The following is a 27,047-nucleotide window of genomic DNA, read 5'->3' on the forward strand; positions in this document are numbered from 1 at the left end:
GTTGTCTTATCACCACCTATACTCCTTTGTAGCAACTCAATCTACTTAACCACAATATTTATTTTCTAAAAATTATTTCTGAGGTGGGGGGGAGCAGATTTTGGCACGAGAGTTTTGGGGAGGCACTGACAATGGATCCATAGGACCAAGGCTCTGAGCGTGCGACTTTCTTTCTTACTTAAAAAAAAAAAAAAAAAAGGAGCTGAGTGTGGGTTCCAGACAGTGGTACCAACCCGAGCCTCCTGTATTAGGACCAGCAGGGGCTTGATCGAGCATTGAGATGTGGGGACTTAGCTTTTTTTCTCTTTTTTTAAAGAAAATGATTTGAATGAGAGAGGGTGTGCTCCCATCTGCTAGTTAACACTGTTACCCTCTCCCCCCGCTTTTTTTTTCCTCTTAAAAAGGACCAAGAGGTTGAGGAAGTAAAAATAGTATATATAAACCACTCTTCGAAAGATGAAAAATGGCCACTTAGAGTAAAGGAGTGGGAAGGGTTTTTAGAGGAGCCAGCTTTGGGCTTCCCTGCTGTCGGTTGGTGAAGGGAGTCGACATCTGTTTGGTATGAGCTGATGGCCCTGCTTGTATTGTTTAGCTCCGCAGTGTTCAAAGACCTGTACGACCAAACCTCGGCTCATGGCCAGAGAGCCCTGTACTCCTGGATGGCAGGGGTGCTAAAGGTGTATTCCAACTCCTCAGGTGAGTGTGTGCTTTGAGGTGGCCTCACCTTTGGGGCGGGGGTGGTCTGCCCTCTGCAGAGGGCTGCATCTCTGGAAACTGGGGTTGAGTTCATTGTCTCTTCTGTGTTTAGTTTCTTTCTTTCTTTCTTTCTTTCTTTTTTTTTTTAACCACCCTCCTCCCTCACTTACAGAAAGGATTCGTGTGACTGGTGAAATAGGACAGGGCAGGTGTTTGGTGCTGTGGGTAAGCCACTGTTGGCACACCCTCATCCCCAGTTGAAGTGCCTGGATTCAAGTCCCAGCTAGTGTCTCCATTCAGATGCCCTGTTAATTTGCAATCAGTGATGCGTGCTGGTTTCTTAGTCATATTTTAGATTTGCTGACAACTTTTTTTTAATAAATCTTTTTTAATAAAGATTTTATTTATTTTATTACCTGACAACTTTTAAAGCTAGAATTCAAAATGCCTAAGAAAATATCTGCCTTGAAGTGGGACAGGCTGGTTTTGTTAGACCATCTAGGCAATAAACCACAGGAATTCAGGGGTGAGCTGAAAGGAGTCAGGATTTAGTTATTTGGTGGATGTTTATTTTTTTTTTTATTTTTTTTATTTATTTATTTTTATTAAATATATATTTTATTACATTATTTATATATCTGAGGTGAAGGGGAATATTGAGGGAGAATCCCCACCCAGTCTCCCACCCGCCCAAGGTCCCAGATGTGGGGCATGCTGAGATACTTGCTCAAGTGGTCTTTATAGTCTTCCAGTTATGGATCGCTGCCAGTCATATCCCTCCCAGCTCGATTAGGTCATTGAAGAAGCCACTGATTGTCACAGTCCATCATGGAGTCTTCGTTTGCCCAGTATTTCGCTGCCCAACGTTTAGCTGAGGTGGTTGATTGACCTGTTCCATCCTCCGTCCTCTCCTAGCCAGGGCTCTGAGTCCAGCAGTTCGATTGGGGAGATCACCAAAGAGACTTAGAGGTATTCCCAGATCAGATTCCCGCATGTTCCAGCTAGCACCGGTTCCAGCACAGTCCATCGCCACAATCAGTTGGTGGTTGCAATCGCTGGGCTGGCTCCGTTCTCAGTCCCGGCTTGCACTGGAACCAAGGGTGTTGCAGTCCAGCCTGGTTCTGCCCAGCATGCACTCTACTCTTTCATCAACCAGTGGGGTCTGCAGCCCAGTCGGGTTGACCCACAATAACCCCCACCAGGCCCACCTCTCACCCTGGTCAATGGGCATTGAAGCTCTAGAACCGGCAGGAATAATCAGCCCAACCTGGCTTTTCCCTGTTCTAGTCCACGTGCGGCGCTCAGGTGTTGCAGCCCTGCCCAGTCTGGTCTGTCCCCATCCCATCCCACACTATCCAATGAGAGTAGCTGTCCAGTGAGGGGACCAGCCCCTCCATCCCCCCGCTGCTCTAGCCTCTCCCTTCCTGGTTCTCACGCGTGTTGGTTGGGTGCTGCATTCCAATCCAGTACAGGTAATCTCTCCCAGGAATTCCGTATCATGCACTAGTTTTAGTCGCGACCGAACTTGGCCCGACCCACACTCTCCTCCGGTGCCCGGGTTTGCCAGTGGATGACATGAACTGATTCAGCCTGGTCCGCCCCTGACCCATGCCAAATGTATGCCAATGGGAAACTTTCCATGGCCCATTCGGGGCTGTTTCCTATCATACTTCTTGCGCTTATTTTGCGCATACCAGGGGGTCCATGAGCCAGCCCTTCTCAGTTCACCTTCTGTCCTAGCAGGAACAGTGGCTTTTCATGGCTGGCTTTCACCCCACTCTGGTTCCTGTTGCTGGATGACTCAGCCCATCCATGGCTCGTCCATACCCATGTATAGCTCACACATGGCTCAGTAGGGGATTGAAACCTAGCCAAGTCAGTCCCACATCCACCCTGGTTCTCCAGGACACCAGATGGTGCTGGGGTCTGGCCCAGCCCGGTGCATCCAATCCCTGTCATACTAGCGTCATGGGAGACCACGACTGTTTCCTAGCTAGAACGCAGCCCCCATCCCAGCACTCGTGACCTTGGTGGGAACCTCAACCCAGTTAGGGTGTCCCCCCCCGCTGACCAAATGGCCCGCTCCATGGCGGCAGATCACGCACCCGACAGTGAATGTTCTGACTCAATTGTCTCAGGGCCTCTCCTGTCTTGGCCTCTACCAGAGACACCATGGCCCAGCAGTGGATGTTTATTTTTAAGCCACTTATGTCTTAGAGTAATCTAAGTTCATTGAGGCAGAAATTGGAAGAATGGCAGGCTTTCAGTTTAGCAAGATGGTAAGAGTTCTTGTCAGTGGGTGGTAGTGATGGTGCTACAACGGGGTGAACGTGCTGAATGTCGTTGAATGCTGAAACTGAAAGTGGGTAAGATGGGAGGTTTATATTTTGTGTGTTTTACCACAGCTGGAAAGAAAAGAGAAAGATGGCAAAGAATGGATTTGCAGATCAGTAATGCTATCAACTTCCCAAATGACATCAGCTTCTTAAATGTTTAATATCAGTAACAAACTGAATGGATATTTAAACACTTTTTACAAAGACAATTCTGTGTGAACCATTGAGGGTGCAAGGGAAGAGAAAAGATCCATGTTTTCATGGATCTACTGGTTTAGAGCGATAGAGGGAGAGAAAGAGAGAGAAAGAGAGAGAGAGAGAGAGAGAGAGAAAGAGAGAATTTATACATTGGTAGCTGCTATGAAGAAAATAAAATTGATAAATGCCACAGAAAGGGTTACTACTGTAAGCTAGACTAAAACATTCAGCTCCTGGCAAGTGGCCACTGTTAAATAATTTAGGCTTTGTGAGCCTGAAGTCTCCATGTCAATTCTTCAACTCTGAAGTTTCAGCCCAAAGCTGCCAGAGACAACAGATGAATGGACTTGGCTGTGTCCCAATACAACTTTACTTAGGGCCACTGAAACTCAAAATTCATATCATTTTCACATGTCACCAGATCTTCTTCTTTTGATTTTCCTTTCAACGGTTTAAAAATACAAAAGCCATTTCTGGCTCACAGGCCATATGGGGGGGAAAAAAGGGTGGGTTTGACCTTTGGGTTATGGTTTGCCAAGCACTGAATGGAGAAACTGGGGAGACCTCTCAAACAGGTGACATTTGAATGAAGACCACAGTGAGGAGATGAATCTTGTCATGGGAGGGTGGGGTCTCTGAAGAGAGGGCATTCCAGGTGCAAAGATCTCTGAGTTGGGGGTGAGCTTTGTGTTGAAGAAACATAAAGAGAGCTAGTGGGGTTGAGCTTGGGGGATACCAATCAATCTTTTTCAGCAATTGGAATCAAGCTGAGATTTGGGTATCAAGAATGCCAAATAACACAATGACCAATGAACTAAGCATGTGGAATGATTTCCTTCTGCCAGATAGGACAAAGAGCCTGGGATTCCTTAGGAGTCTCTCACAGGTGGCTGGAACCCAGCTCCATAAGCCACCACTTGCTGCCTGGGAGAGATCTCCATTAGCAGGAAGCTTGAATGGAGGGAGGAAGGGACGAGCTGGGACTCAAACCCAGGCACTTGAATATGGGAGGGTAGTCAATGGCCTCTGCAGCAGCCTGACCGCTAAGCAAAAATCCTGGCCCTGAAATCCAACTCTCACCAGTGCATAACCCTGGGAAAGTCACTCAGCCTCTCTGCTTCCCCAGGTCATAATGGACAGTTTTAGTAGGGAATTCCTATGTAATTAGTATGTTTTAGGGGGTGATGATGGTCAGTTCCTGCTGAGGAAAACTTGAGGTTGCATCCTGTATGTGATTGTTCTGACAAGTCCCACTGACACTTCAATGAGGGAGAATTGTGAAGTTGGAACAGAGTGACAAAGCGAAGCCTCTAGGAATTCAGTGTGGGGAGAGGTAAGACTGTTAAGTCATCTCTCTCATTCTTGCAGGGTCAAGGAAGATATTCTAGGAGGCCAGAGGGGCTCATGAAGGCAATGCTTTGGCGAATGTGTAGGGCACATCTGGTGGAAGGGTTAGAGTTAGGGTTTGTTTTAGTTCTGGTAGATAGCATGGTGATAAAGAATAAAGATGAGAATTGTTATTAGTGCCAGTCAGGAAAGGGAGTCGAACATATTTCAAGGTTACTTAGTATCTAGTTCAACTTAAAAAGAAAATCACACCTTATATTTTGTGGTCTTAAATATTAAAAAGTAATCTGCATGTCTAGAAAATTCTGAGATGCTGCTGGTCCAGAGATGATATAGCTAAGTAACGAAGTCTCAGGTCGGGATGGAGGCACCTGTGATCACTGTCTAGGTATGACACAGTGACTCGCAGGTGGGTTCTCAGTAAGGCATCACAGAGTGAACCAATGAATGCAAAAAGGAAGTCCGGCATGAGGATACTGTTGACTGTCAATTCCAGTATCAAGTTTTCATTTATATAATCATGAATTTACTATTTTTTTCCAGATGCCTCTGTTTCATGGGTCAGTGCAGAAAGCCTATGGATTTTGGGCAGATATATGGTTCACCTGTCATTTGAAGAAATCATGAATATCAGTCCCATAGAGGTCAGTTGGAGAAGTATATCTCTATGTCCCCAGTACAAATATACCTGTGGTAAGGTTTATTCTAAACTGAATGTCCCGGAGTTTCAGTCTGCCAGTCTATAGGTGCCCTGGACATTGTACATCTGCCTTAGCCCAGTGTAGCTCAGGCCTGTAAATCAGAACCCTTGGAACATGACTGCAAGCAGTCAGTCACAGGATTGTGTTCTGACATAGGAAGGCTGAGAAAAGAGAAATAGAACCATGGGCAACACAGAAAGGTCATATGGGAACAAATATGATATGAAGAGAGTGTTGGCTATGATTTAAGGGCATTTTTGTACTCAACAAAGACCAAGAACAGTGGGCCTCATCTTCCTTGGAAGGTGGAGCCAGAGCAAAATCAATGTGGGTAGTAATGACTTCTTTTTATAGCTATTCTATCAATAGATACTTCGGCACCTACAATGATTGGATTTTAACTCTAGAGTTGATGATGAAAAGTGTGCCTGGCCTAAGGTTACTTGGTGTATTGGCTGGCCTGTTTCTCTTCTCCTCACATTGACTCATTGACGTTAGACTCCTGAAATACAGCCTCACCTGGAGGCACCTACTGAGAGTTTGAAGCTTGCCTTCAACTTTTTAAAAAGGCTTATTTATTTTGGGGCTGGGCAATGGCTCAATTGGTTAATCTTCTGCTTCCAAGTACCAGCATCCCCTATGTGTTCGTGTCCTGGCTGCTCCACTTCTCATCCAGCTCCTGTGGCCTTCTGCTTGTGGCCTGGGAAAGCAACAGAGGATGATCCAAAGCTTAGGGACCCTGCAGCTGTGTGAGGGACCCAGAGGAAGCTTCTGGCTCCTGGTTCCTGGCTTCGGATCAGCTCAGCTCCGCTCCACCCACTGAGGCCATCTGGGGAGTGAACCAGTGGATAGAAAATCTTTCTCTGCCTCCTTTCCTTTCTGTAAACTGCCTATCCAAGAAGAAATTATTTATTTGAAAAAGCAGGTTTACAGGGAGAGAAAGAGAGAAGAACAAGAGATGGAAAAAGAAATCTTCCACCTGCTGGTTCACTCCCCAAATGGCCACAACAGCTGGAGCTGGACCAGTCTAAAGCCCAGGGCCTGGATCTTGTTCTTCTGGGTCTCTCTCATGGGTTCAGGGACTCTTTCACTTGGGCCATCTCCTGCTGATTTCCCAAGAATATTAGCAGGGAGCTGGATTGGAAGTGGAGCAATCAGGAATTGATCTAGCACCCATATGGGATACCAGCACCACAGGTGGAGGCTTAACCTACTATACTATGGCGCTGGCCCCTGCCTTCAACTTTCTGAAAGTTAAGTGAGAGCACTTTAAGATATTCTTGGAAAGCAGCTGGGATTGTGGTGCCTCAGGTCAGGTTGCCACCTATGTTGCCAGCATCCCACATCAGAGTGCCTGTTCAAATTTAGATTCCTCCAGTTCTGATCCAGCTTCCTGCTAATATGCCTTAGAAAGCAGCAGAAAATGACTCAAATGTGGGAAACCCAGATGGGGCTCCTGGCTCCTGGTTTTGTCCTGGTTCAGTCTTGGCTGTTGTGGCCATTTTGGGAGTGAACCAGAAAAAGATTTTTCTCTTTCTCTGCTACTCTGCCTTCACAAATAAATGGATTAGTCTTTAATGACAGTTTCTATAGAAAAATGAAAAGCTTTATTTGGGTGCAAAAAGTTTTGATATTCATGCAAAGTGTTTTTCACAGTAAGGATGATCCATGAATTTTTTTGGAAGATCTCAAAATTTTGGCACTAAAATAAGCTTATTTCTTCAATTTGCTTTTTCTGAGGTTTTTCAGAAGGACTTTAGTGGGAGTTCTGACTTTTTCTTGGTCAGGGAGAGAAGCATTTTCTCAGATGTTTACCCCCTTTGGGTCCAGCTGACTCACCAAGTTTTGATTAGCACAAAGCTAAGCGGCAGGCCTAGCTTCTTTTTTTTTTTTTTTTTTTTTTTTTTTTTGACTCCTGGAAAGCCGTGAGTATTTCAGACATCTTCCAGTCTTTACCGTCCTCTGCCCTAGGGATTAATCCACCCATCCACTCTCTCAATGTTGAGTGATGTTCAGGATGTAGACAGAAGTTCAACCTGGTGAGAACTCTGGGTCCCTGGGGGATTTTTCTAAGATCAAGCATCCATTTGTAATTTTTCATCATCTGAAAGCTGACAAAGAAAAGAAGAGAAGCCACGGAGTGCCAACACCAGCGGGAACTTGGTGTGCATAAGGAACACAGTCCTACAGAAAGAGATTTCACGAACCTCTGCAAAACCCAGTGTTATGGTACATCAAAAGGTGGAATGCGATATCTGTGAGAAATATGAGGGGAAATGGTTGTGAACCTCATGGAAGAGCTTGGAGCTCACGGGCCAAAGGGGGCTGAGATATGGAGGATGTGTCAGCTCAGAAATGGAGTTGAGTGTAAATTTCAAAGTCTTTATCTTACAGAGAGCACACACACCCTTCTGACCCCTGGCAGCCGGGCATAAACTGACTCATTCCTTCAAAGTGATTTGTTTTTTAAGATTTATTTATTTTTATTGAAAAGGCAGATCAGATTTGCAGAGAGGAGAGACAGAGAAAGATCCTCCATCTGCTGGTTCATTCCCCAAGTGGCCACAATGGATGGAGCTGGGCTGATCCAAAGCCAGGAGCCAGGAGCTTCTTCCGGGTCTCCCATGTGGGTGCAGGATCCCAAGGCTTTGGGTCATCCTTCTCTGCTTTCCCAGGCCACAAGCAAGGAGCTGGATGGGAAGTGGAGCAACCAGGACATGAACTAGGACCCATATGGGATTCCGGTGTCTACAAAGTGAGGATTTAGCTGTTGAGCTTCGAACCAGACCCCAAAATGAATCGACTGCTTGAAGCAGAATATTTGAGCACCGCCTTCTCTGACCTCAGTCCTACAAATCTGAAAGCGATGTGCAGAGGTGAGCTTCTAAGAAGCTCAGTGTGGGGAATATTACAAACTCAGCAGTGCTTGGCTGAACTGCTGTTGCGTTGAAGAGGAAACCCAAGCAGCACTTGCAGACTACTAGTGACAATGACCTGCCGGGTGTGTGCAGTGGGGGAGGCACAGCACAGCACAGGCCACTGTGATGCCTCCTCACTGCTCTTCCCATCCTTCCCCACCAGATGGGGCTATTCATCAGCTATGACAATGCCACAAAGCAGCTGGACACGGTCTATGACATCACACCCGAGCAGGCCCAAGCGTTGCTGGAAAGGGTCAGCGCCTCCGGCTTTGACGTGAGGAACACCTCCACCATGCACAGGCAAGGAGTGTGGGCTCTGGACCCTCACAGCAGTTCCCCAAGAAAAAGGTGCTCAGAATGCCTGAGCTGCAAAGACCCCTGGGTGGTGGATGGTGGGTGGTGGGGGAGGGAGGGCTGGTCTCCTTCTTTGAACAGACCCTCATCTCTTCCTGCACTCGAAGGGAGGTACTCCAAAACAAGTCCTCACTGCTTGTAGGGGTCAGGAAAGGGGAAACCCCTGGTGGGGCAGGCATCTGACAGAAGCTTAACAAATGCTAATCCCAGCTCCAAGCACAGAACATTTTAAATCTTCAGGATTGGATCTTTGCCAAGGTGAAAGTAATTTTCACTTGGTTAAATGTTGGGAAGTGCTTTTTCTGTCGAAAAAAAAAATGAAATCTATGCTTAGCTGTTTTATACTGTACATTTCATTGCACTTTTTTGGGAAGCTCTCTAATACTCCTTCCTTCTTTCCTTCCTTCCTTCCTTCCTTCCTTCCTTCCTTCCTTCCTTCCTTCCTTCCTTCCTTCCTTCCTTCCTTCCTTCCTTCCTTCCATTTTTCACCACCTTTTTGAATCACTATGTGTCAAGCAGGATTTCAGTGACAGAGGGCAGGAGTGTGTGGCAGCAGGGGGCAGGGCAAGTACCATTCCTCTCTCTTCTCTCCCATCTCTCCGGGGCGCCCTATCACACAGCTCCTGCTGACATTACGCTAGTACTTTGAGTATTTTCAAATGAGTTGCTTTCAGAGAGGGTACTCCTGAGAAATGATTAGTCCTCCTTCCTCCAACCCTCGTAGTTTTCATCCATTTGCGTGGGTTCTATTTTTCTACACACACATACACACACACACACACACACACCCCTTCCATTTGCTGGTTCACTTCCTTAAATGACTGTAGCACCCAAACAGGGGTTGGTTTGAAGCCAGGAGCCAGGAGCTTATTCCAGGTCTCCCAAGTGGGTGCAGGGTCCAAGGACCTACGCCATCTTCTGTTGATTCTCCAGGTACATGAACAGTGAACTGAATTGGACATGGAGCAGCTGGGACTGGAACTGTTGCCCACATGGGATGCTGGTGCTGCAGGTGGAGGATTAGCCTACTATGCCACCTTCCTGGCCTTGTGAATAGTTTTTTAGTGTGGCTATTAACAATTCGGCTTTCATTTCTCCCGAATGTCCTTGTGTAAGCTAAGTAGATCTTTGTTTGATCAGATCCTCTCCCTGACCTGGCTGTTCTCGTCTGGACATGTCTGGGAATTCTGAAGGGGGTGGAGCCAGGTGGTTGGTGGTCAGTCCCGTGGTGCCACCATCCCATGTCAAGTAGTCTTCATGCTAACTCCAAGAATATTGGTAGGAGATGAACTCTCAACCTCCAGCAGGCATGGCATGAGTTAGTCATTGAGCCTCTTCTCAGTGCACTCCCCCAGCGGTAATCATTCTCTCACTGGTCATATTCACTATCACATGCTGTGATGGGCAAAGCAAGCCTCCCACGTCTTAGCGACTCAGAGAAGCAGGGCCACCCTGTGCAGTAGCTTAGGATGTGCACTGAACAGCTTTGTGTGCAGCAGCCTTGCAGAGAAGTTGATGCCCCTGCTGGAAGTCAAGCATCTCTTAGAGTTGGGCTTCAAATACCCATTGGCTGCACTTAATGCATTTAACCATTATATACTTGTGTCGCTCCCAGTTGGACCAAGGTTCAAATCCCATCTCTGTCCCTACTGTGTTCTGCCTCGTGTGTGTGTGTGTGTGTGTGTGTGTGTGTGTGTGTGTGTTTTCCTTCTGGAATGTTTGCTTTATCTGGATGAGTGGGTTGGAAGGCATCCTGGAAGTAGGACTCTGTCCCCCCAGGGTCCTTCAGAGTAGACACTGAGGGGCTTTCCGTGGCCAACTCAGCACCCTTCTTTCTTATGCCAGCTACCCCATCCCAGGAGGAGAGGTGGTAGAGCTACCATGGGCTAGTCAGTTGGGCTCTCTGTTTGCCTGTCTGTGAAATGGGCGCATGAGAGCATCTACCTGGTAGTGCTCTTGGAAGGGCTCAGGGTGATCCAGGGTCTATTAGGACCATTGACTTGGCCTGGGAAATGGTTATGTCTGTGGCCCCAGCTCTGAAGTCAGCGCTGGCACCTCTGATTCTTCCCACACAGGTTGGGGCTGCTGGTTTGTTTCTACGATGACCTGGAGGCCCTGCATGCAACCGTGGCCCAAGTCCTCCTTCACCAGATGATCAAGTGCAGCCATCTGAGGGGCTTCCAGGCTGCTGTGCAGAAGGTACCAACAGGCTACAAGGCCCTTGCTAAGTGTCCTGCCTCAGTTTCACTACCCAGAGCAACGGGGAGAACAGCTTTGCTTGGCTTTTAAGAGGAAACACACATGGCTTTTCTCCAGATCTAAATCCAGCTGTAGCAGAGGGTAGCAACAAGACTGGGGTGACCTGGGAAGAAATGGCATAGAAACACACACACACACGAAAAAGCCAGAGATAGATCAAAAGCCACAGCAGCAGTCTCAAGCTGACACAGGCAGAAGGATCTTTCGGTCGGGAGGTCTTGGGGAAGGGGGCCTGAGACCCCGCACCTGCCACAAGCTTCCAGGTGGTGCTGCCTGGATGCTCAGCAGAGCAGACACGGAGACAGCCATGGCTCCTGAACCATCATCTCTGTGTTCCCTGTGGCCTTGCCAGCTTCCTGCCCCAGAGATCCGGATGTCATGGGTCTGGGTGTGGCTTGAGAATTATCCCCACAATGGATTCCAGGGTAGTCAGGAATCCCTAGATTCGGGGCATTCATTGAGTTCCCAGACCAGGGGTTTGCACACATCAGTAAATACAGGCTGGTTCTCACTTTCCCTTCCTCTTCCACTTCTCTCCGCGTATTTCTATTCAAGTCTCCATTTTGCCACTTTCCTTTTCACTTCTTTTTGTCTTTTTCAGTTAAAAAAATTTTTTTTAACTTATGGTGCTGGGATTGTGGTATAGGTGGTTAAACCACAACCTACAACACTAGCATCCCATAGGAGTGCCAGCTCCAGTCCTGGCTGCTGCTCTTCCAATTCAGCTCCCTGCTCAGGTGCCTAGGAAATCAGCAGAAGATGGCCCAAGTGCTTGGGCCACTGCCACCCCCATGGGACAACTTGATGAAGTTCCAAGTGCCTGGCTTTGGCCTGGCCCTGCCCCAGCCATTGTAGTCTTTTAGGGAGTGAACCAGTAGATGGGAAGTAATCTTTTTCTCTTTGAAACTCTGCTTTTCAAGTAAGTAAGGGAAAAAATCCTTTTAAAAATTATTTATTTGAAAAGGAGGGAGAGAGGGAACAAGGCAGGGAGAGAGACAGGAAAGAGACAGAAAGAGGAGAGATTTCCCACTTGTGGTTCACTCCATGAATGCTCACAGGGACCCCTGTCGGGGGTGGAAAACCAGTCCTGGCTTCCCTCAGAGGGCCGGAACTCTGTCACCTGAGCCATCCGTGCTGCCTCCCAGGGCCTGCAGTAGCAGACGCTGGGGTCAGGAAGCAGGTGCTGCACCCAGGTATACTCTGATGTGCAACACACATGTCTTAACCAGCATCCTGACTGCTAGGCTAAATGCCAACACAATTTTTTTTTATTGAAAGGTGATGTCAGAAAATAGGTGACAAATGCATCTTCAATTCCTCATTCTTTTTCTTTTTCTTTCTTTTTTTCTTTTCTTTTTAGTTTGCAAAGCAAGATTTATTTAAAGAGAAAGAGAGAGGACTCCTGCCATAGTGACAGGAGAGGGTTCCAAGGAAGGAAAGACCCCAATTCCTCATTATTTTTCACACACATATACAAACACCCCAATCACATTTGACATGATCGTTTAGCTGAGTCAATGCATGCTTTTATTTCTCATGGCAAAATATCTTGCCCAAATAAGCTCAGACAAAAATAGGAAAAGGATTGTAATTTGCAGCCACAGGGTAGCTGTGGCAGTCCAGATCATGATATGACGATCCCCTCAGGCTCATCTTTCTCAGGAGCTCTCAAACTTTGGGGTGCCACTGGTTAAAATGTACGTTGCTGGGTTCAATGCCTCAAGTCCCCCACTTGACAAATCTGGAATGGACCTGAGGCTGTGTTCCTAACAAGTTCCAGGTGCTGCTAATGGCCGAGGTCCATGCTTTGAGAAGCATTGGTCCAGCCCACTCCTTTGCCTTTCCGAGTGGAGCAGCCTTAGAGGTAGCGAAGGAAAGTGGCTGAAACCTTCAAGAATGCGATGTTGAGATCCGGCTCTTCTATTTCTCTCTGCTGCCCCCTAGTGATCATTTTAACATTGCCTGCAGCAGTTGTGTGAACCTGTTTGTGGTGAATAGGTGTGGTGAGCTTACAACATTAGAATCCATCGAACTATCTGACAACTAACTTGCGCCAAAGAGATCAGCACCCCTGGCCTGTTCCTCACCAGAACCATTGTCGTGGGCCGGTCACTCTACTCTGTTGTCTCACAAGTATATAGATCGCCTTGGTCACTGATGGGATTTGGGACAGAGCGTCTGGAAACAGACTGTGTAATGAGCTCGGAAACTCTACGACCACTACCGGGACAAGATCAAGGCTCATGGTGTAAAGACAACAGAGTATTCTTATTAATCCGTGCATGTAGTTTTGAAAAAGAGGTTCCCTCATTAATTTCACATTGATTCTGAGACATGTGGTATGATCTAATTCAGGGCATATTCATAACGCCAAGTGATCTCCTTTTTTCTGAAGTCATAAAGAGAATTATTTATCAATTAGGATTTGTGGTTATCTCCTATTTTCCAGCTTTATCACATTCAATAATCTTGAAGAACTACATAAAACTACTGTATTAGAGTACAGCATACACCAACCTCAATTTTTTTTTTTGTCTCAGAAGTCCCAGAGGCAGGTTAATCACCTGTCTTACTGGGAACAATTGGGAAGCAGGTGACTAAAACCAGACAGGCATATTGTAATAACCTCATTATTAAAATGGTCACAGAAATGTATAAACCAGGAAAAGACATCATTTTAAGTGGAAACATAGGGAACAGAAATTCATGCTTCTGTTCACATGACAACCATAGAGATTACGTACCGTCTGTGGGCCTAAGAAGGCTTGGAAGCAGACACATGCAATTGCTAATCATAGTTATTTTTATGAGGTAGGATTTTTCAAGAGCCTTTCATTTTCTCGTACTGTTGAAAATTATTTTTACACAGCTCATACATTATCATGGAAAAAGCCCCTGGATATTTCACAAAAGAAAAAAACCCGGCCATATAGATATGGATGTAGAGTTCAAGGTCACAACTGGATAGAGCAGCTAGGAGAGTTCGGTGGAGTCAGAAGGAGCAAAATCTGCTTTCAGGTTGATTTGATAACAAATTAATATTTAAATGAAGTCCCCAGAAAATCTTCACTCCTGGAAAGCCATGGCTAGGGCTTTGCTGTGCTACCCTGGGGGAGGGGCAATGGAATCCCTTCTCCCCCACCGAGGGTGTCAGGCCGCCACAGCCCATGCTCATGCCAGCCCCCACTTTTGTTCTCCTTCCAGCTCAAAGCTGGCCTGCTCGACATTGCCACGGAGAACCAGACCCTGAATGAGAGCCTGGGGTCCCTGTCTGATGCGGTTGTGGGCTTGACCCACAGGCAGCTGGAGTCCCTCTCCCCGGAAGCCGTGCAAGGCGCCATCGTCACCCTCAGTCAGGTCTCGGGCTGGACTCCGAGCCAGCTGCTCATCTTGGCTGCCAAGTACTTGGCCCAGGAGAAGGTCAGTTGAAGCTTTTGAGATTCTAGCATGTTCCAAGATTCTGGGCTGAGCAGCCTGGGCCACCATCGCCCAGCACCATGGAGCAGGTGACTTCTTTGATGGACATTTTGTTCTTGTTTCTAGAGGCTGACAAGTTCAAGGGCAGGTTGCTGCCCCAGGCAAGTTTCATTCTGATTCTTGGCTTGCCTTGTGGGTCGTCACCATCTTGGTGTGTTCTTGTAACCCTTGTGAGAGCAGACTCACTGGTGCTAGTCTCAGAAGGCCACTATCCCACCTGCTGAACCAGGGCCACACCCAACCCCAGTTCTCTTATGTCCTCATCCAACCTGTTACCCACCGCCCCCAAGGCTCTGTTGGGTCTTTAGGTTAGGTTTTAGGGTTTGCAGAGAGGAAGTGGTTAGTTAGAGTTGGGGAAGAGCCTGCTAGGTCAGAGGGCAGGGGGTTAGAAATGAGGCATTGGGCTTGGCGGCGTAGCCTAGTGGCTAAGGTCCTCGCCTTGATCCCATATGGCCGCTGGTTCTAATCCCGGCAACTCCACTTCCTCTCTGTCTCTCCTCCTCTCAGTATATCTGACTTTGTAATAAAATAAATAAATAGATTAAAAAAAAAAACCTTAAAAAAAAAAAAAAAAAGAAAGAAATGAGGCATCATCCATTTGAGCAGCAGGCAGAGTCCCATTCTGTTGGGGGAGGCGACACAGGGACCCTGTGTGAGATTCAGTGTAAGGTCATAGCAGTTTGCAGTGTCCACCGCTGGGGGGAGTCCAGAGCAATGTGCATTCCACTGGGTTTCAGGTGAACTATCTGCACCCTGTTTCAGTTAGGCCTGCGGATGTAGGCCCAGTGTTGCAACTTGCCCCATCTCTCAATATCATCTCCCTAGGCAAGAAGACTTCAAATGTGTCTGTGAGGGACATCACCAGCATTCAGTCCATGAAAGCCAGTCTCTCTCTCTCACACACACACACAGAGCAGAGAACAGAGGCACTCAGTCAGTTCTGATCTTTGCTATGTGATTTTGCAGCTGTGCAATACTGGGCAATGGGTTGAACTTGGCTTTGCCTTGTGTGCCTATTTCTTTTTCTTTTTTTTTTTTTTAAAGATTTATTTTTTTAATTTTTATTACAAAGTCAGATATACTGAGAGGAGGAGAGATAGAGAGGAAGTGGAGCTACCGGGATTAGAACCAGCAGCCATATGGGATCAAGGCGAGGACCTTAGCCACTAGGCCACGCTGCCGAGCCCTTGTGTGCCTATTTCTTTTTTTTTTTTTTTTTTTTTTTTTTTTTTTAAAGATTTATTCATTTTATTACAGACAGATATACAGAGAGGAAGAGAGACAGGGAGGAAGATCTTCCGTCCGATGATTCACTCCCCAAGTGAGCCGCAACGGGCCGATGCGCGCCGATCCGATGCCGGGAACCTGGAACCTCTTCCGGGTCTCCCACGTGGGTGCAGTGTCCCAATGCATTGGGCCGTCCTCAACTGCTTTCCCAGGCCACAAGCAGGGAGCTGGATGGGAAGTGGAGCTGCCGGGATTAGAACCGGCGCCCATATGGGATCCCGGGGCTTCCAAGGCGAGGACTTTAGCCGCTAGGCCACGCCGCCGGGCCCTGTGTGCCTATTTCTTAAGTGAGGACAGTGACAGCACCTGTCCCATGGCATTGCTGCAAAGACTGGGAGCAAGTTGGCCGCTCAGTGACACAGTAGGCGACCAGCTTTCCCAGCATTGGCTCCCACTGGGCCAGAATTGTCTTGCCTGTTCCCAAGCCTCCCCCGCTTGGGATGGGGATGAGGCTGTTTGATTGCAGTCTTGCACTGCAGAGAGGGACCTGTCAGGACAGATGGTCCTGTGGGGATGGCACAGCGGGAGCCTTGGTCCACGTGCTTGCTGCTCCCCCGCTCCTCTGCCCCTGCTGGGTTGGGAAGTGGGCTTTGTTTCTGTTGGGAATGGCTGTCCCCGAGTTGGGGCTGGCTGGAAGGGCTCCAGATAGCAGAGATGTTGGTTGTCAGCCTTTTGGTGCCCTGTGGTTTCAGCCACTTTTCAGGGTGCCAGCAGGCGCATGAGGATGCAGTATCAGAATCAGTTCCACTAGGATAGCAGCAAGCACTGGCTAAGCACCCGCTGTGGGCCAGGCTGATCACCGAATCTTTCCTGCAGATCTACGAGGTCATCAGTGTCACTGTCTGCTCTTTCTAGGTCATTCATGGAGGCACAGAGCATATCAGGGCATTGCCAGGGCCATGTAGAAGAGACCCAGATTGGATGAGCCCAGGGCCTCTGGCTGCAGAGCTGGCTCATTTTCTGTACCTCCTGTGCGCTTTTCCATCACGGCCCTGGGATCACGGTCCACTCATTTGAGCTTTCAGACTCCAGGCCAGAGTTAGGCCAGTCCTCTGGTGACTCAAGGTGACTTTCTTGTGAAGCTCCTTGTTCCTGCACTTGCACTGGAGTCTCTCTTGACCTCTCTCTGTGAAGTTGATGTGTGTGGGGGGGCAGGGAGAGGCTGAATGAGAGATGCTGTTCCCTTCTGCTCCTGGACAAGCTTGTGTCTTCCCTAGCTCTGCCTGCTGAGGGGTGAGGGACAGTCAGACTATCCATTCTGCAGGGAAGGACTATAGGAAATCACTCAAGTGATCTTTTTTGGGGGGCCAACACATGTCCCTGATTACAGGGAAAGTCATCCAGCCATTTGTTTTTACTGAATGGAGGAGTGGGAAAGCAGGTGTAATTAAGCAGGTGTAATTAATGATAGGACAGACAGTGCCGGGCTATTCATCATCAGCTATTAGATTAAGGATGAACCTGGGGTGTTGCTGTGTCCCATGGTTGCTACGTGACAAAGGTGGTGGCCTCTGGGCCCGGTCAGGGGTTAGAGCCTGGGGAAACAGAACCAGGACCCACCTCACACAGTGTGGCTGCTGCCTGGCCTTTGCTACTTTCTGCCAGGTGGGGATGTGGGTCCAGGCTTGTCCGACCTTGAGATTTGCAAAACAAAACACAACAGAAAAACTCAAATCTGCATTTTTAAAATGGGAATTCTTGCCATGCACACAAATCAAAACACTTGATTTAGTTGGATGGGTGAAAGAGTGAGTGAGAGAGAGCAAGCTAGCGAGAGAGAGAGAGACGGAGAGAATTTCCCATCTACTGATTCACTTCCTACATGCCTGCAGTGATGGGAGCTGGGTCAGGCTGAAGCCAGGAGCCTGGCACTCAATCCAGGTCTCCCAGCGGATTGGCAGGGACCGGAGTATTTGAGCGGTTGCCTGCAGCCCCCAGGGTGTGCATGAGCAGCTGGGGCGTGGAGCTGCTGATGGAGTCCAGGCACTTAGGCAGGGCTGTGGGCTCCTTAACCGCTAGACCAGCACTCTCTGTGACCATGGTCTGGTGTGACTATGGCAAGTCCAGGCAGCAGTACGTTCGCTGCATAATTTGTGTTGCGTCTCTAACTCTTCCCTGAGTGAAGGCAGGCAGGCCTGGGTGGGCACCACCCGCTATGCTCAGGTGCCACCCAGCATCCCCGTAATTGGCCTGTAGGTGGCCTTGGCAAGCATCCGGGAGGCTGCAGGCCTGAACATAGGCTCTCCCTAGTGGCTCGTTCTCTCCCAGGTGCTGTCTTTCTCCGTTGCCAGCCAGATGGGTGCGCTGCTTGCTGGTGTCGGCACCCAGGTCCTCCACAGCATGCAACTCAGGGACCTCTGGCAGATGCTGCGAGGCGCCAGCTTTTACCACGTGTCCAACTTGTCTCCTGCGCAGCGGCAGGCTGTTCTCAGAAAGGTGAGAGGGAGGCTAGGGTCCCCAGGCACGCAGTTCCAAGAGGGAACGGTGCTGGGTTTTGTGGGTGGGCCGTGCACAAGGGTCACTAACTCAGGGCTGGGAGCATCTCGGCTCGGCTTCTGTGGATGGAGTTCATCTGAACCTACAAGGCACTGTCTCCCTGTGGCCTCCCCCTCTCTCTCCTCGCTTCCAGAAGGAGCCCTTTGCTCCTGCCATTTGGAAAATGGGCTCTAATGCATATTTTCTATCAGATTTCTTTCTTTTTAAAATTTTAAATAATTTCTTTTTAAACATCTTTTTAAAACATTTTTTATCTGAAAAGCAGAGGGGAAGAGAGAGAAGAGAGAGACCTCCTATCCTACTGTGATTCACTCCCTAAATGCTCACACCAACCAGGGACGGGCCATGTGGAAGCCAGGAGCCAGGAGCTCCGCCAGGGTCTCTCCTGTGAGCGGCAGTGAGTGCTTGAACAGGAAGCTGGGACTGGAAGTGGAGGGAGGTCTTGAACACCAGGCACTCCAGTCGGAACCACGAATGTCCTGAGTGGCATCCAGCTCTATGCCCCGCACCTGCCAGGGCTAGGTTTTCTAAGTCACCACTGAAGAAGCTTGCTTTCCAGATCTGAAATGCAGTCCTGAAGTTAGTACTGTGGAAGGCCCGTTCTCACGGTCAAAGTCACAGGCATGCTCTTTTATCACTCAGTGGAGGGGGTCTTTGCGTCATCTGACTCATAGGACTCCATCAGAACTGCCATATCCAATTGCAGAATCCTTTAAGGATCCAACCCCCTCCCCATGGCCCGCGTCACCGACATTTTGCAAACAGCAATAACATATAGATTGGACACGAAGAGTATAAGGTTTGGAAGACTCTCAACCAATCCCTCTCAGGCCTCAGTGGCTCCATCTGTACAGTGAGCATGAATGATAGTCCCTCCTTGGATCAGGTGGATAATCTGATGGATTGGTTTGTACTTGTTCTCCCGCCCCTACCCAAACCTCATTGCACCCTGTGCCAGGTAGTCATTGTGTTTCCTCCCACTCTTGCAGGTGATTGGAGCAGGAGATACTGCCCCAGGCCTGGTGGAGATACAAGGGGCCTTTTTTAAGGAAGTATCACTCTTCCGGTTACAGACAGAACCTGGGCTCAACGTGACGATGCTAAAGGAAAAGGAACTCAGGCGGAGCCAGGTCTGGTCCCATTGCCTGCAGACAGATGACGGGGATGGTCTGCTTTCCCCACCAATCCAGTGAGTGCTTTGGCTACACTGTCCATGCCTCTCTCTCTCCAGGCCTTGTTCCTGTATGAGCAGCTGTCAGAGACGACCGAGAGGCCAGAGGAACTCCTGAGGTAGGGGCAATGGCTCCGTGCGTGGGTAGAAGCGGCCCTTTAGAGCCTGGCTTCTCAGGTGGGAAAGTGAGTTAGAATCTTTGTTCCTTCCTCCTTATCCCGTTCATGTTTTGTTTACTAGCACTGGACAGCTGGTGAAAGGCGTGACTTGCTCGCACATCAAAGCCATGGACGCCAACTCCTTTCTGGCTCATTTCCACCGTTTTGAGAATAACCTCCCCCTGCTTTCACCACATCAGGTACCATGGCTGTGTTTCCCTGCTTCTCCATCTCATTCTTTCTATCTCCCACTTACCCTCTCAGCCCCAACCAGACACCAGGCCTGGGTGGAGTGTGTTTGACATATAAAGATATTTATGCCAGAATTACTCAGAAGCAAGTGATGAGTGGGGGCCTGCTGTTGAGCCGGGTTGTCTCTGGCTTTTTTGTGGTAGAGCTCCAAATACCCACAGCCCCACCACTGATGTCTTAAAGGAGCGGCAATTCCGTAGTCACACCTGAACCTGGCCGTGTGTATTTGTAAGGTGTGCTCTTTGGCACGTCCATAACTGTATTCTCCTGGGACCAAAGGAGACCTCCCCTCACCCATCGCCGTGGGACATTCCTGTCCCTTCCAGGGGTAGCTGTGCCCATGGACCCCACTATGAAAGCAGTTTCTTCTTGGTTGAAGACCTCATTTTCCAAACCATCATGGAAGCTCAACCTCTCTTTGGGGAGACTGGCAGCAGATAGCAACTTGTCATAGCCAAGCAGGTGCTGGGCTTTGTGTGTGAGCTGTTGACCGTCCAGAGTCCTGGCAGGCTGAGCAGGTGGGGACAGAGCATCTCCTTGGCCTTGGCCTGGTCTTTCAGACTCAAATACAAAGAAAATGCCAGACAGGCAGCATTCATAGTTGTTATCCTCTGTCGTTTTGATGCATGGGTTGGGTGGAGCGTGGGGAAGGGGTGGAGTGTGGGAGGTAAGTGGGTTGTGGGAGTTTCTTCTGTGAATAGGGCATTCTCTTCCTGAGAACCCAGAAGTGAAAATGGATAAGGCTTTGAGGTCAGTCGAGGAGTTTGCAAAGGTTTGATCAAAGGGTGGTTCAGTGGCCGCACACTTAAACTTGCCTCTGGGTATCCCCTGGAAGATGTAATTGAAACACAGACAGAGGTTCAGGCTCAGAGCTTCCTGAGTATGTAGAATAGATCTGGGTGAGGGCTGAGAATTTGCACTTCTTTTTATTTTTATAATTTATTTATTTATTTGAAAGACAGGGCGAGAGAGAGAGAGAGAGGAGAGAGAGAGAGAGACAAAGAGAAAGAGATACATCTTCCATTTGCGGGTTCACTCCTTAAATGCCTACAAGGAACCAAAACTCCATCCCTGGATGGGTGGTAAAGGCCCAAGCACCCCTGCCTCTTCTGCTGCCTCCCCAGGCACTTTAGCATGGAGTTAGAACAGGAAGAGAACTGCTAGTCCCCTCTAGAATAACCCACCAGGCTGCTAATGCAAATCAGGTTGTTTAATCTCAGACTCCCTCACCAGAATCATCTGGTCAACCTGTTACAGAAGGTACTGGAAGGAAGGGTTGGCTCTTGACCTTGATCAATATAATCCATAGCTATGTGTGATGGAAACAACACAAATGTCATTCTACTACTGTTTAACCTCATCTGTGGCACATGTGCTCAATAATGTCATTCAGGCTGTGAGTGTTGACAAATTTACCAGCTCAAAACAAACCTGCTGTTTACTATCCCATTGTATGGGATATGCTATCATTTACTTAACCCTGCTGAGGGACCTTCAAGTCATCTTTCACATCCTTGCAGTTAAAACAAGACAGATGTTGGACATTGCCATATTTAATGTAATTTTTATGCTCATCTTGTAGTCATCACCTCAGTGCTTTTCATCCATTAGTTGGGCACAGGAATAGCACCTAAGTCCTTGGGTGCCCCATTACAGAAGCAAACATGGACAAAGTGCTTGGAATAGCAGGCAGCAATAGGAAGCACTTTGTGTGGATTTGCCTTCAGTATGACTGACTCAAATTCCTCTGACTACCTCATCTTCCAGGTTAACTGTCTGGCATGGAAATACTGGGATGTGGCCAGGTCATCTGTGCCACCTTTCCTCTTGGTTGCCCTCCCGTAAGTGAACATGGGTTCCTTTCCTATTTATTTTACTTATTTTTTTTTAATAGATTTACTGGTTTATTTGAAAGGTAGATTGACAGAGAGGGAGGAAAGTAGGAGAGTGAGACAGACATACATAAAGACACTTTCTACCTACTGATTAATTCCTTGGATACCCATATTAGCTGGAGCCAGGAGGGGCTGAAACTAGGAGCCAGAGACTCCATCTGGGTCTCCTATGTGGGTAGTAGGGAATTCAAGCACCTGACTCACCAGCTGTTGCTTCCCAGGTGCAAGAGCAGGAAGCTGGATAGAAAGTGGAACAGCTGGGGATTGAACCAGCAGTCTAGTGTGGGATGTGGACATCACCAAGTGGTGTCTTAACCTGCTGCCCCATGATATTCACCATTCCTGTCTTTTTCACACACACACACACACACACACACACACACACACACAGATTTAGAGAGAGAGAGAGAGAGAGAGAGAGAGAGAGAGAGAGAGAGAGAGAGAGAGAGGCTCTCCCTTCCCCTGACTCACTCCTCAAGTGCCCACAAGAGCTATGGGGATGTAACAAGTAGAAGCTGGGATCCTGAAACTCAGTCCAGGTCTCCTCCATGGACAGCCGTGACCCACGTACTCGCAGCCTTCCAGGCTGCACGTTAGCAGAAGTTGGACCAGGGAGCGGAGACAGACATCCCCTTATGTGTTGCAGGCACTCCAAGCAATGTCTCACTCAGAGATTCCTAGAGCCCCCCCATTCTGGCTCAGCTGTAATCCTGGGAGGAAGGACACCCAGCCAAAGGAATTCTTTCCCTCCTGGGTTTTCTGGAGGAGCCAAAGGCAAACTAGCGTTTGCAGGTCAGAGCTGGAGCATAGGGATCGAAATTCTGAGCACCCTCCAGGTCTTCCCTAGACGTTCCTGCGTTTCTTCATTTCAACACCCAAGCCACTGAAGCCTGGATCAGGACCAGGGAAGCATGCTCCGACTGGGCTGGCTTGGAAGCTGTGCCCAGGCTCCAGGGTGTGCAGGCAGGTGTGGTGTGAGCAGGGCAGGGGGGCTTCCTCCTGCTGAGTGTGGGCTGGAAGGCCGGTGGGGCAGCCCTGCTCTCAGACACGGCTCCTCTGCTGTACTTTCTGCTTCCTTCTTTTACCATTGTGATTTTCCTTCAGCAGAGAAAGATTGATTGAACCGTTCCTGTGTGCTAGACTCAGAGGCAGCTGAAGTCTGGACTTTCCCTTGGGGGTAACTGGAAGGTGTGAGGATGGACTTGGAGCACAGCTGGGTCTAAGGGCTCAGAAGATGTCACGCATCTCTCAGCCCTGCTTTGCTCTGTTGGCCTCACTGTCAGGAGGTTGTTTGTCTGTAGTGATTCCTGGCAGGCCCAAGATTACACTGTCCCCGCTTCCAATTCAGGGAGAAGACACAGACTTTCTCTTCACATCTTCACCTCTCTCCTTCCTTCCTTCCTTCCTTCCTTCCTTCCTTCCTTCCTTCCTTCCTTCCTTCCTTCCTTCTTTTCTTCCTTCCTCCCTCCCTTCCCTCCCTCCCCCCTTCCTCCCTTTCTTCTTTCCTTCCTTTAAAAAATATTTTTTTGATTTTTATTTGGAAGACAGAGTTACAGACAGAGGAGAAACAGAGAGCTTCTATATCCTCTGGTTCACTCTCCAAATGACCTCAAAGGCTGGTGTTGAGCCAGTCTAGGGACCAGGAGCTAGGAGCTTCCTCCGGGTCTCCCACATGGGTGCAGGGACCTGTCTTCTGCTCTCCCAGGCACTTTAACAGGGAGCTTGGTCGAAAGCAGAGCAGCCAGAATTTCAAACAGCGCTGCTATATGGAATACGGCTCTCACAAGCAGTGGTTTAGCTCCTCGTTTTATATTTTAGGATTACTATAGTTTCTTCCTCATGTGTATCTGTAGCTGAAATGAGTTGCCTCATTTGTGGAGTTCATGTTGTTTTCCCCTGCTAAAATTAGGGTGTCTATGGAATAAGCTCTTGGACATGCACCCCCAATTTCAGGGCCAATACAGAGCCCTTGCTGCTGGCTTCCTCCCACTTTCCCGCTCTCCCTGCAGGGCGCGCTACCTGGCTTCGATGCCAGCCTCCCAATGTGTGCCCTTCCTCATCAGCCTGGGGAAGAGACGGCTGGATTCCTTGGTTTTAGATTCCTACAAAAGGGACTTGGTCATCAGGAAAGTCCAGCAGTGCCTGGTAAGGACACACCCCTCTGGGCCACTCTTGCTGAAGTCCCTTACCATTCAGGGGGAAAACCCCTCCAGAAGGGGTTGCTGGAATCTCGCACCTGCTGTGACAGCTAGAGGTCTGACTTGTAGGGTTCAAAGTTGGCTCTGAAATTGCTGCTTGGGGTAACCTTGACTCTTGGTTCCAGAGCTCCCCTTGAGCCTGGGGCCTGCCTGAGCGGTGGCCTCTCTATAAAACTACAAAGACTAATACACAGAGTATGTTTTACACATGCCTCTGCCATCACTTGGCTATGTGGCTTTGGGCAAGTCACTTCCTCTCTCTGAACCCCAGGGTCCTCACCAGAAATATGGGTATGATGCCACATCCTTCATGGAGTGTTTGGTGATATAAAATGAGCTGTACCTTGTTGAATGCAAAGGCCCAAGGGCCAGTGTGCCTGGATAGCTACCAGGTTCTTTTGAAAAGTGAATCCTGCTAGTACTTAATCTCTCACAGTGATCAGGAAGATGAATGGTTTAAGGCCTGTAAATGCTTACTCTAGTAGACCAGTGCCTGGCACATTGTAAACATATATGGTAGACATGAGCTGGTCTTCTCATTTTGAGGGTGGCCAAGCTTTCACGTGCCATACAAATGTCAGCATGCAATTTCTTTGATTATTGTTGTGATTGTTGCTGTTGAATGCTGGGCTGTTGCAAAGTCCTCACTGGCAGAGTGCTCATGATGTGCCATGTTGGACTTTCACTAGTAAAACCACCACCCGCTCCATCTCTGGCCACCCATGGTGGGGTAGCTGCTGGCTCAGATCCTGGGGTTGGGGAGTGTTTTTAAGAGATCATGACTTGGAGTGCCCTGCTGCATTGTCTCATCACCTCTGCTTGTTGGGTTCAGGATAACTCTGTTGCTGATGACTACACCGTGGACATTGTGGGACACCTGCTGTGTCACTTGCCAGCCGCTATGATCAGCACAGGGATCTCACCCAAGGCCTGGGCCACTGCTCTGCACACTCTCAGAGGCTGCCTGGACCTCAGTCCTGAGCAGAAGGTTGCCATGAGGCTCAGGCTCCTGCAGGAATTCGGGTGAGGGGCACTGGGACTTGCTGCGATGTGCCGGGTGGAGGGGCATCCGGTCTGGACTCTCCTGCCTTACCGACAGGGAGAGGGCCTCTAGCTAGGGAGGGGAGGCTTAGACGCTGTGAATGTCATCTTGCTGTTTTGGGCCTGTGGCTCATGTGATTGACACCAATGCACATTGGCACATGACAGGAAGAGAGTTTTGAAAAATGGCACCACAGCAGGATGATATTGTTAAAGACTAGGTTGGATTGGTTTTAGGTTCACAGCACATTTAGGTGACAACTCATGGATTTTTCCATATACTCCCTGCTCCACATGTGGACAGCTTCAGCATTATCAACATCCCTCCCAAATGGGTTCATTTCTTGCCCGTGATGAACCCACATGTGGCCAGGAATCACTGTTGGTACTGAATGTTCCATGGATTTGGGTACATGCACCCTGTTCCATGATCACCATGATGGTACCATCCAGTGTCTTTTTCACTGCCTCAGAAATGCCCTGTCTTCTGCCTGGTTCCCCTTTTCTCCTAGTTTTCGCAGCTGGAAGAATCTCTGTAGGGTATCTGAATTGGCACAGAAAAAAGAGTTAAGGCAGTGTCTGTCGCCTGATGCTGTACATGACAACTGTCTTACGACTAGGGCTAAAGATATGATTGTAAAGTGGGCATGGTTTCTGCCCTCAGGGACTTTGGGGTTCGATGGTGATATTTGTCACACAGAGATATACCTACCAATGCCAGCTGAGCAAATCTCTTTCAGAGAAATAAACAGAGATAACATATAACATTTCATGGTAGATATTTGTGGTCTGTATTAGGACAGCAATGGATTTTGGGCCTCTGCTGTTACTATCCCGTCAAATTCAAGAGAGAATTTTGCATTCCTGCCAGGGGTGACAGTTATGTTGATCCAAGAATGCAATGGAAGACTTCAGGGGTGACCTTCCGGCATGACTGGATCCAGGGGTTCAAATCATGTCCCCAGAAACATGTTCCTCCTGTTGTTTGTCTCTGTTCCTTGATGTGGCCTTTATTTCCTCTACTTGGTGACAGAGAGGACCCATTAGATGCTGTTTCCTGGGAGAGAAACCAGAAAAAAAATCTTCGCTGGCAGTTTCTTTTTGCATCTCTGGGCAAGACTGATGGGTCAGTCTACATGATATGCCCTGCCTGGCGTTATTTTTTTAGTGGGGGGGGAGCAGGAGAGGGTAGTGGAACCACATGGTTGATGCCTTCCCCACGTACACAGATGGTCTGCTTCTGGATGTCAGGGATGCTGGGGGGGGGGGTGAAGGCAGGGTCTGGCAAGTTTCCTAGTAAGTATATCAGGAATTTCTATTCTACGGCTCCTGTCTTCTCAGATTCCCTGGGAATTGGACATTGGAGACAATGAAGGACTTGGGACCCTTTCTCGTGCTTTTCTCAAGAGAGGAACTAAGCCCCATTGCCACACAGGTACTTTTGTGAAGGCTGAAGGATTTCAAAGTGGGAGAAACTGGGGTCAGGTACACCCCATGGGGCTTGCTGCTTGTCTGTGGTTCTAGAAGCTTCCTCCCTATCTCAAGGGGCTCCGATGTTTCCTACTCCTTTCCTGATTGTCTGAGGCTCGGGAGAGAGTGAGTGAGGCAGCAGCTGAATGAGGGCCTTTCACATGATACTCCAGGCAGATGTGTGAGGCCTGGGGGCTGTCATTGAGCTGCTTTCTGCATGAGTCCTACGTGTGTGCCCACTGAAGCTGGGACCATACACACATGCATATGGTCCAGTGTGTACAACATGGACCTCTACTGGGCCCAGCCCTCTAGGTGCAATAACTCTCCATGAGCTGGACAGCCTGGGCCTAGAGGCCAGTGAAACAAGCAAGAAGTAATCACTTTTTCTTCTGGATTTATTTATTTGAAATCGGAGTTGTGTGTGTGTGTGTGTGTGAGAGAGAGAGAGAGAGAGAGAGACATAGAGAGAGACATAGAGAGTGTGAGAGAGAGACATTGAGAGAGAGAGAGAGAGATTTTCCATCTGCTGACTTGCTCCCCAAATGGCTGCTGCTGCTGTAGCATGTCAGATCCAAGGCAGGAGCCGGAAACTTTGGGTCTTCCACTGGGTGCAGGGGGCCAAGAACTTGGGCCGTCTTTCTCAGGTGCATTAGCAGGGAGTTGGATGGGAAGTAGACAGCCAGGACAAGAACCAGTTGCCCATATGAGATGCCAGTGCCACTGGGGCTTTACTCACTCTGCCTGGAGCAGCCCTGCTCTCTGAGTGTCTCTGGAGCCCTTCATGGTC

At 48.7% G+C, this 27,047-nt stretch overlaps 1 protein-coding gene across 1 annotated transcript in view; it reads left to right on the forward strand.

The window, feature by feature from the left end:
- The window catches only part of OTOA (otoancorin), a 51,519-nt gene that overhangs the window by 7,577 nt on the left and 16,895 nt on the right, over positions 1 to 27,047 (forward strand). The window contains exons 7-19 of the mRNA XM_058681091.1: positions 593 to 696; positions 5,121 to 5,221; positions 8,360 to 8,499; positions 10,629 to 10,752; positions 14,017 to 14,232; positions 17,845 to 18,012; positions 19,062 to 19,202; positions 19,304 to 19,362; positions 19,484 to 19,601; positions 21,421 to 21,494; positions 23,558 to 23,693; positions 24,579 to 24,769; positions 26,129 to 26,222. Of these exons, the coding sequence (XP_058537074.1) occupies positions 593 to 696; positions 5,121 to 5,221; positions 8,360 to 8,499; positions 10,629 to 10,752; positions 14,017 to 14,232; positions 17,845 to 18,012; positions 19,062 to 19,202; positions 19,304 to 19,362; positions 19,484 to 19,601; positions 21,421 to 21,494; positions 23,558 to 23,693; positions 24,579 to 24,769; positions 26,129 to 26,222 (1,666 nt within the window). The remainder of the gene's footprint in view (positions 1 to 592; positions 697 to 5,120; positions 5,222 to 8,359; positions 8,500 to 10,628; positions 10,753 to 14,016; positions 14,233 to 17,844; positions 18,013 to 19,061; positions 19,203 to 19,303; positions 19,363 to 19,483; positions 19,602 to 21,420; positions 21,495 to 23,557; positions 23,694 to 24,578; positions 24,770 to 26,128; positions 26,223 to 27,047) is intronic.

The sequence above is a fragment of the Ochotona princeps genome, chromosome 24 (genome assembly GCF_030435755.1).
Source record: "Ochotona princeps isolate mOchPri1 chromosome 24, mOchPri1.hap1, whole genome shotgun sequence".
In the NCBI taxonomy this organism is placed as follows: domain Eukaryota; kingdom Metazoa; phylum Chordata; class Mammalia; order Lagomorpha; family Ochotonidae; genus Ochotona; species Ochotona princeps.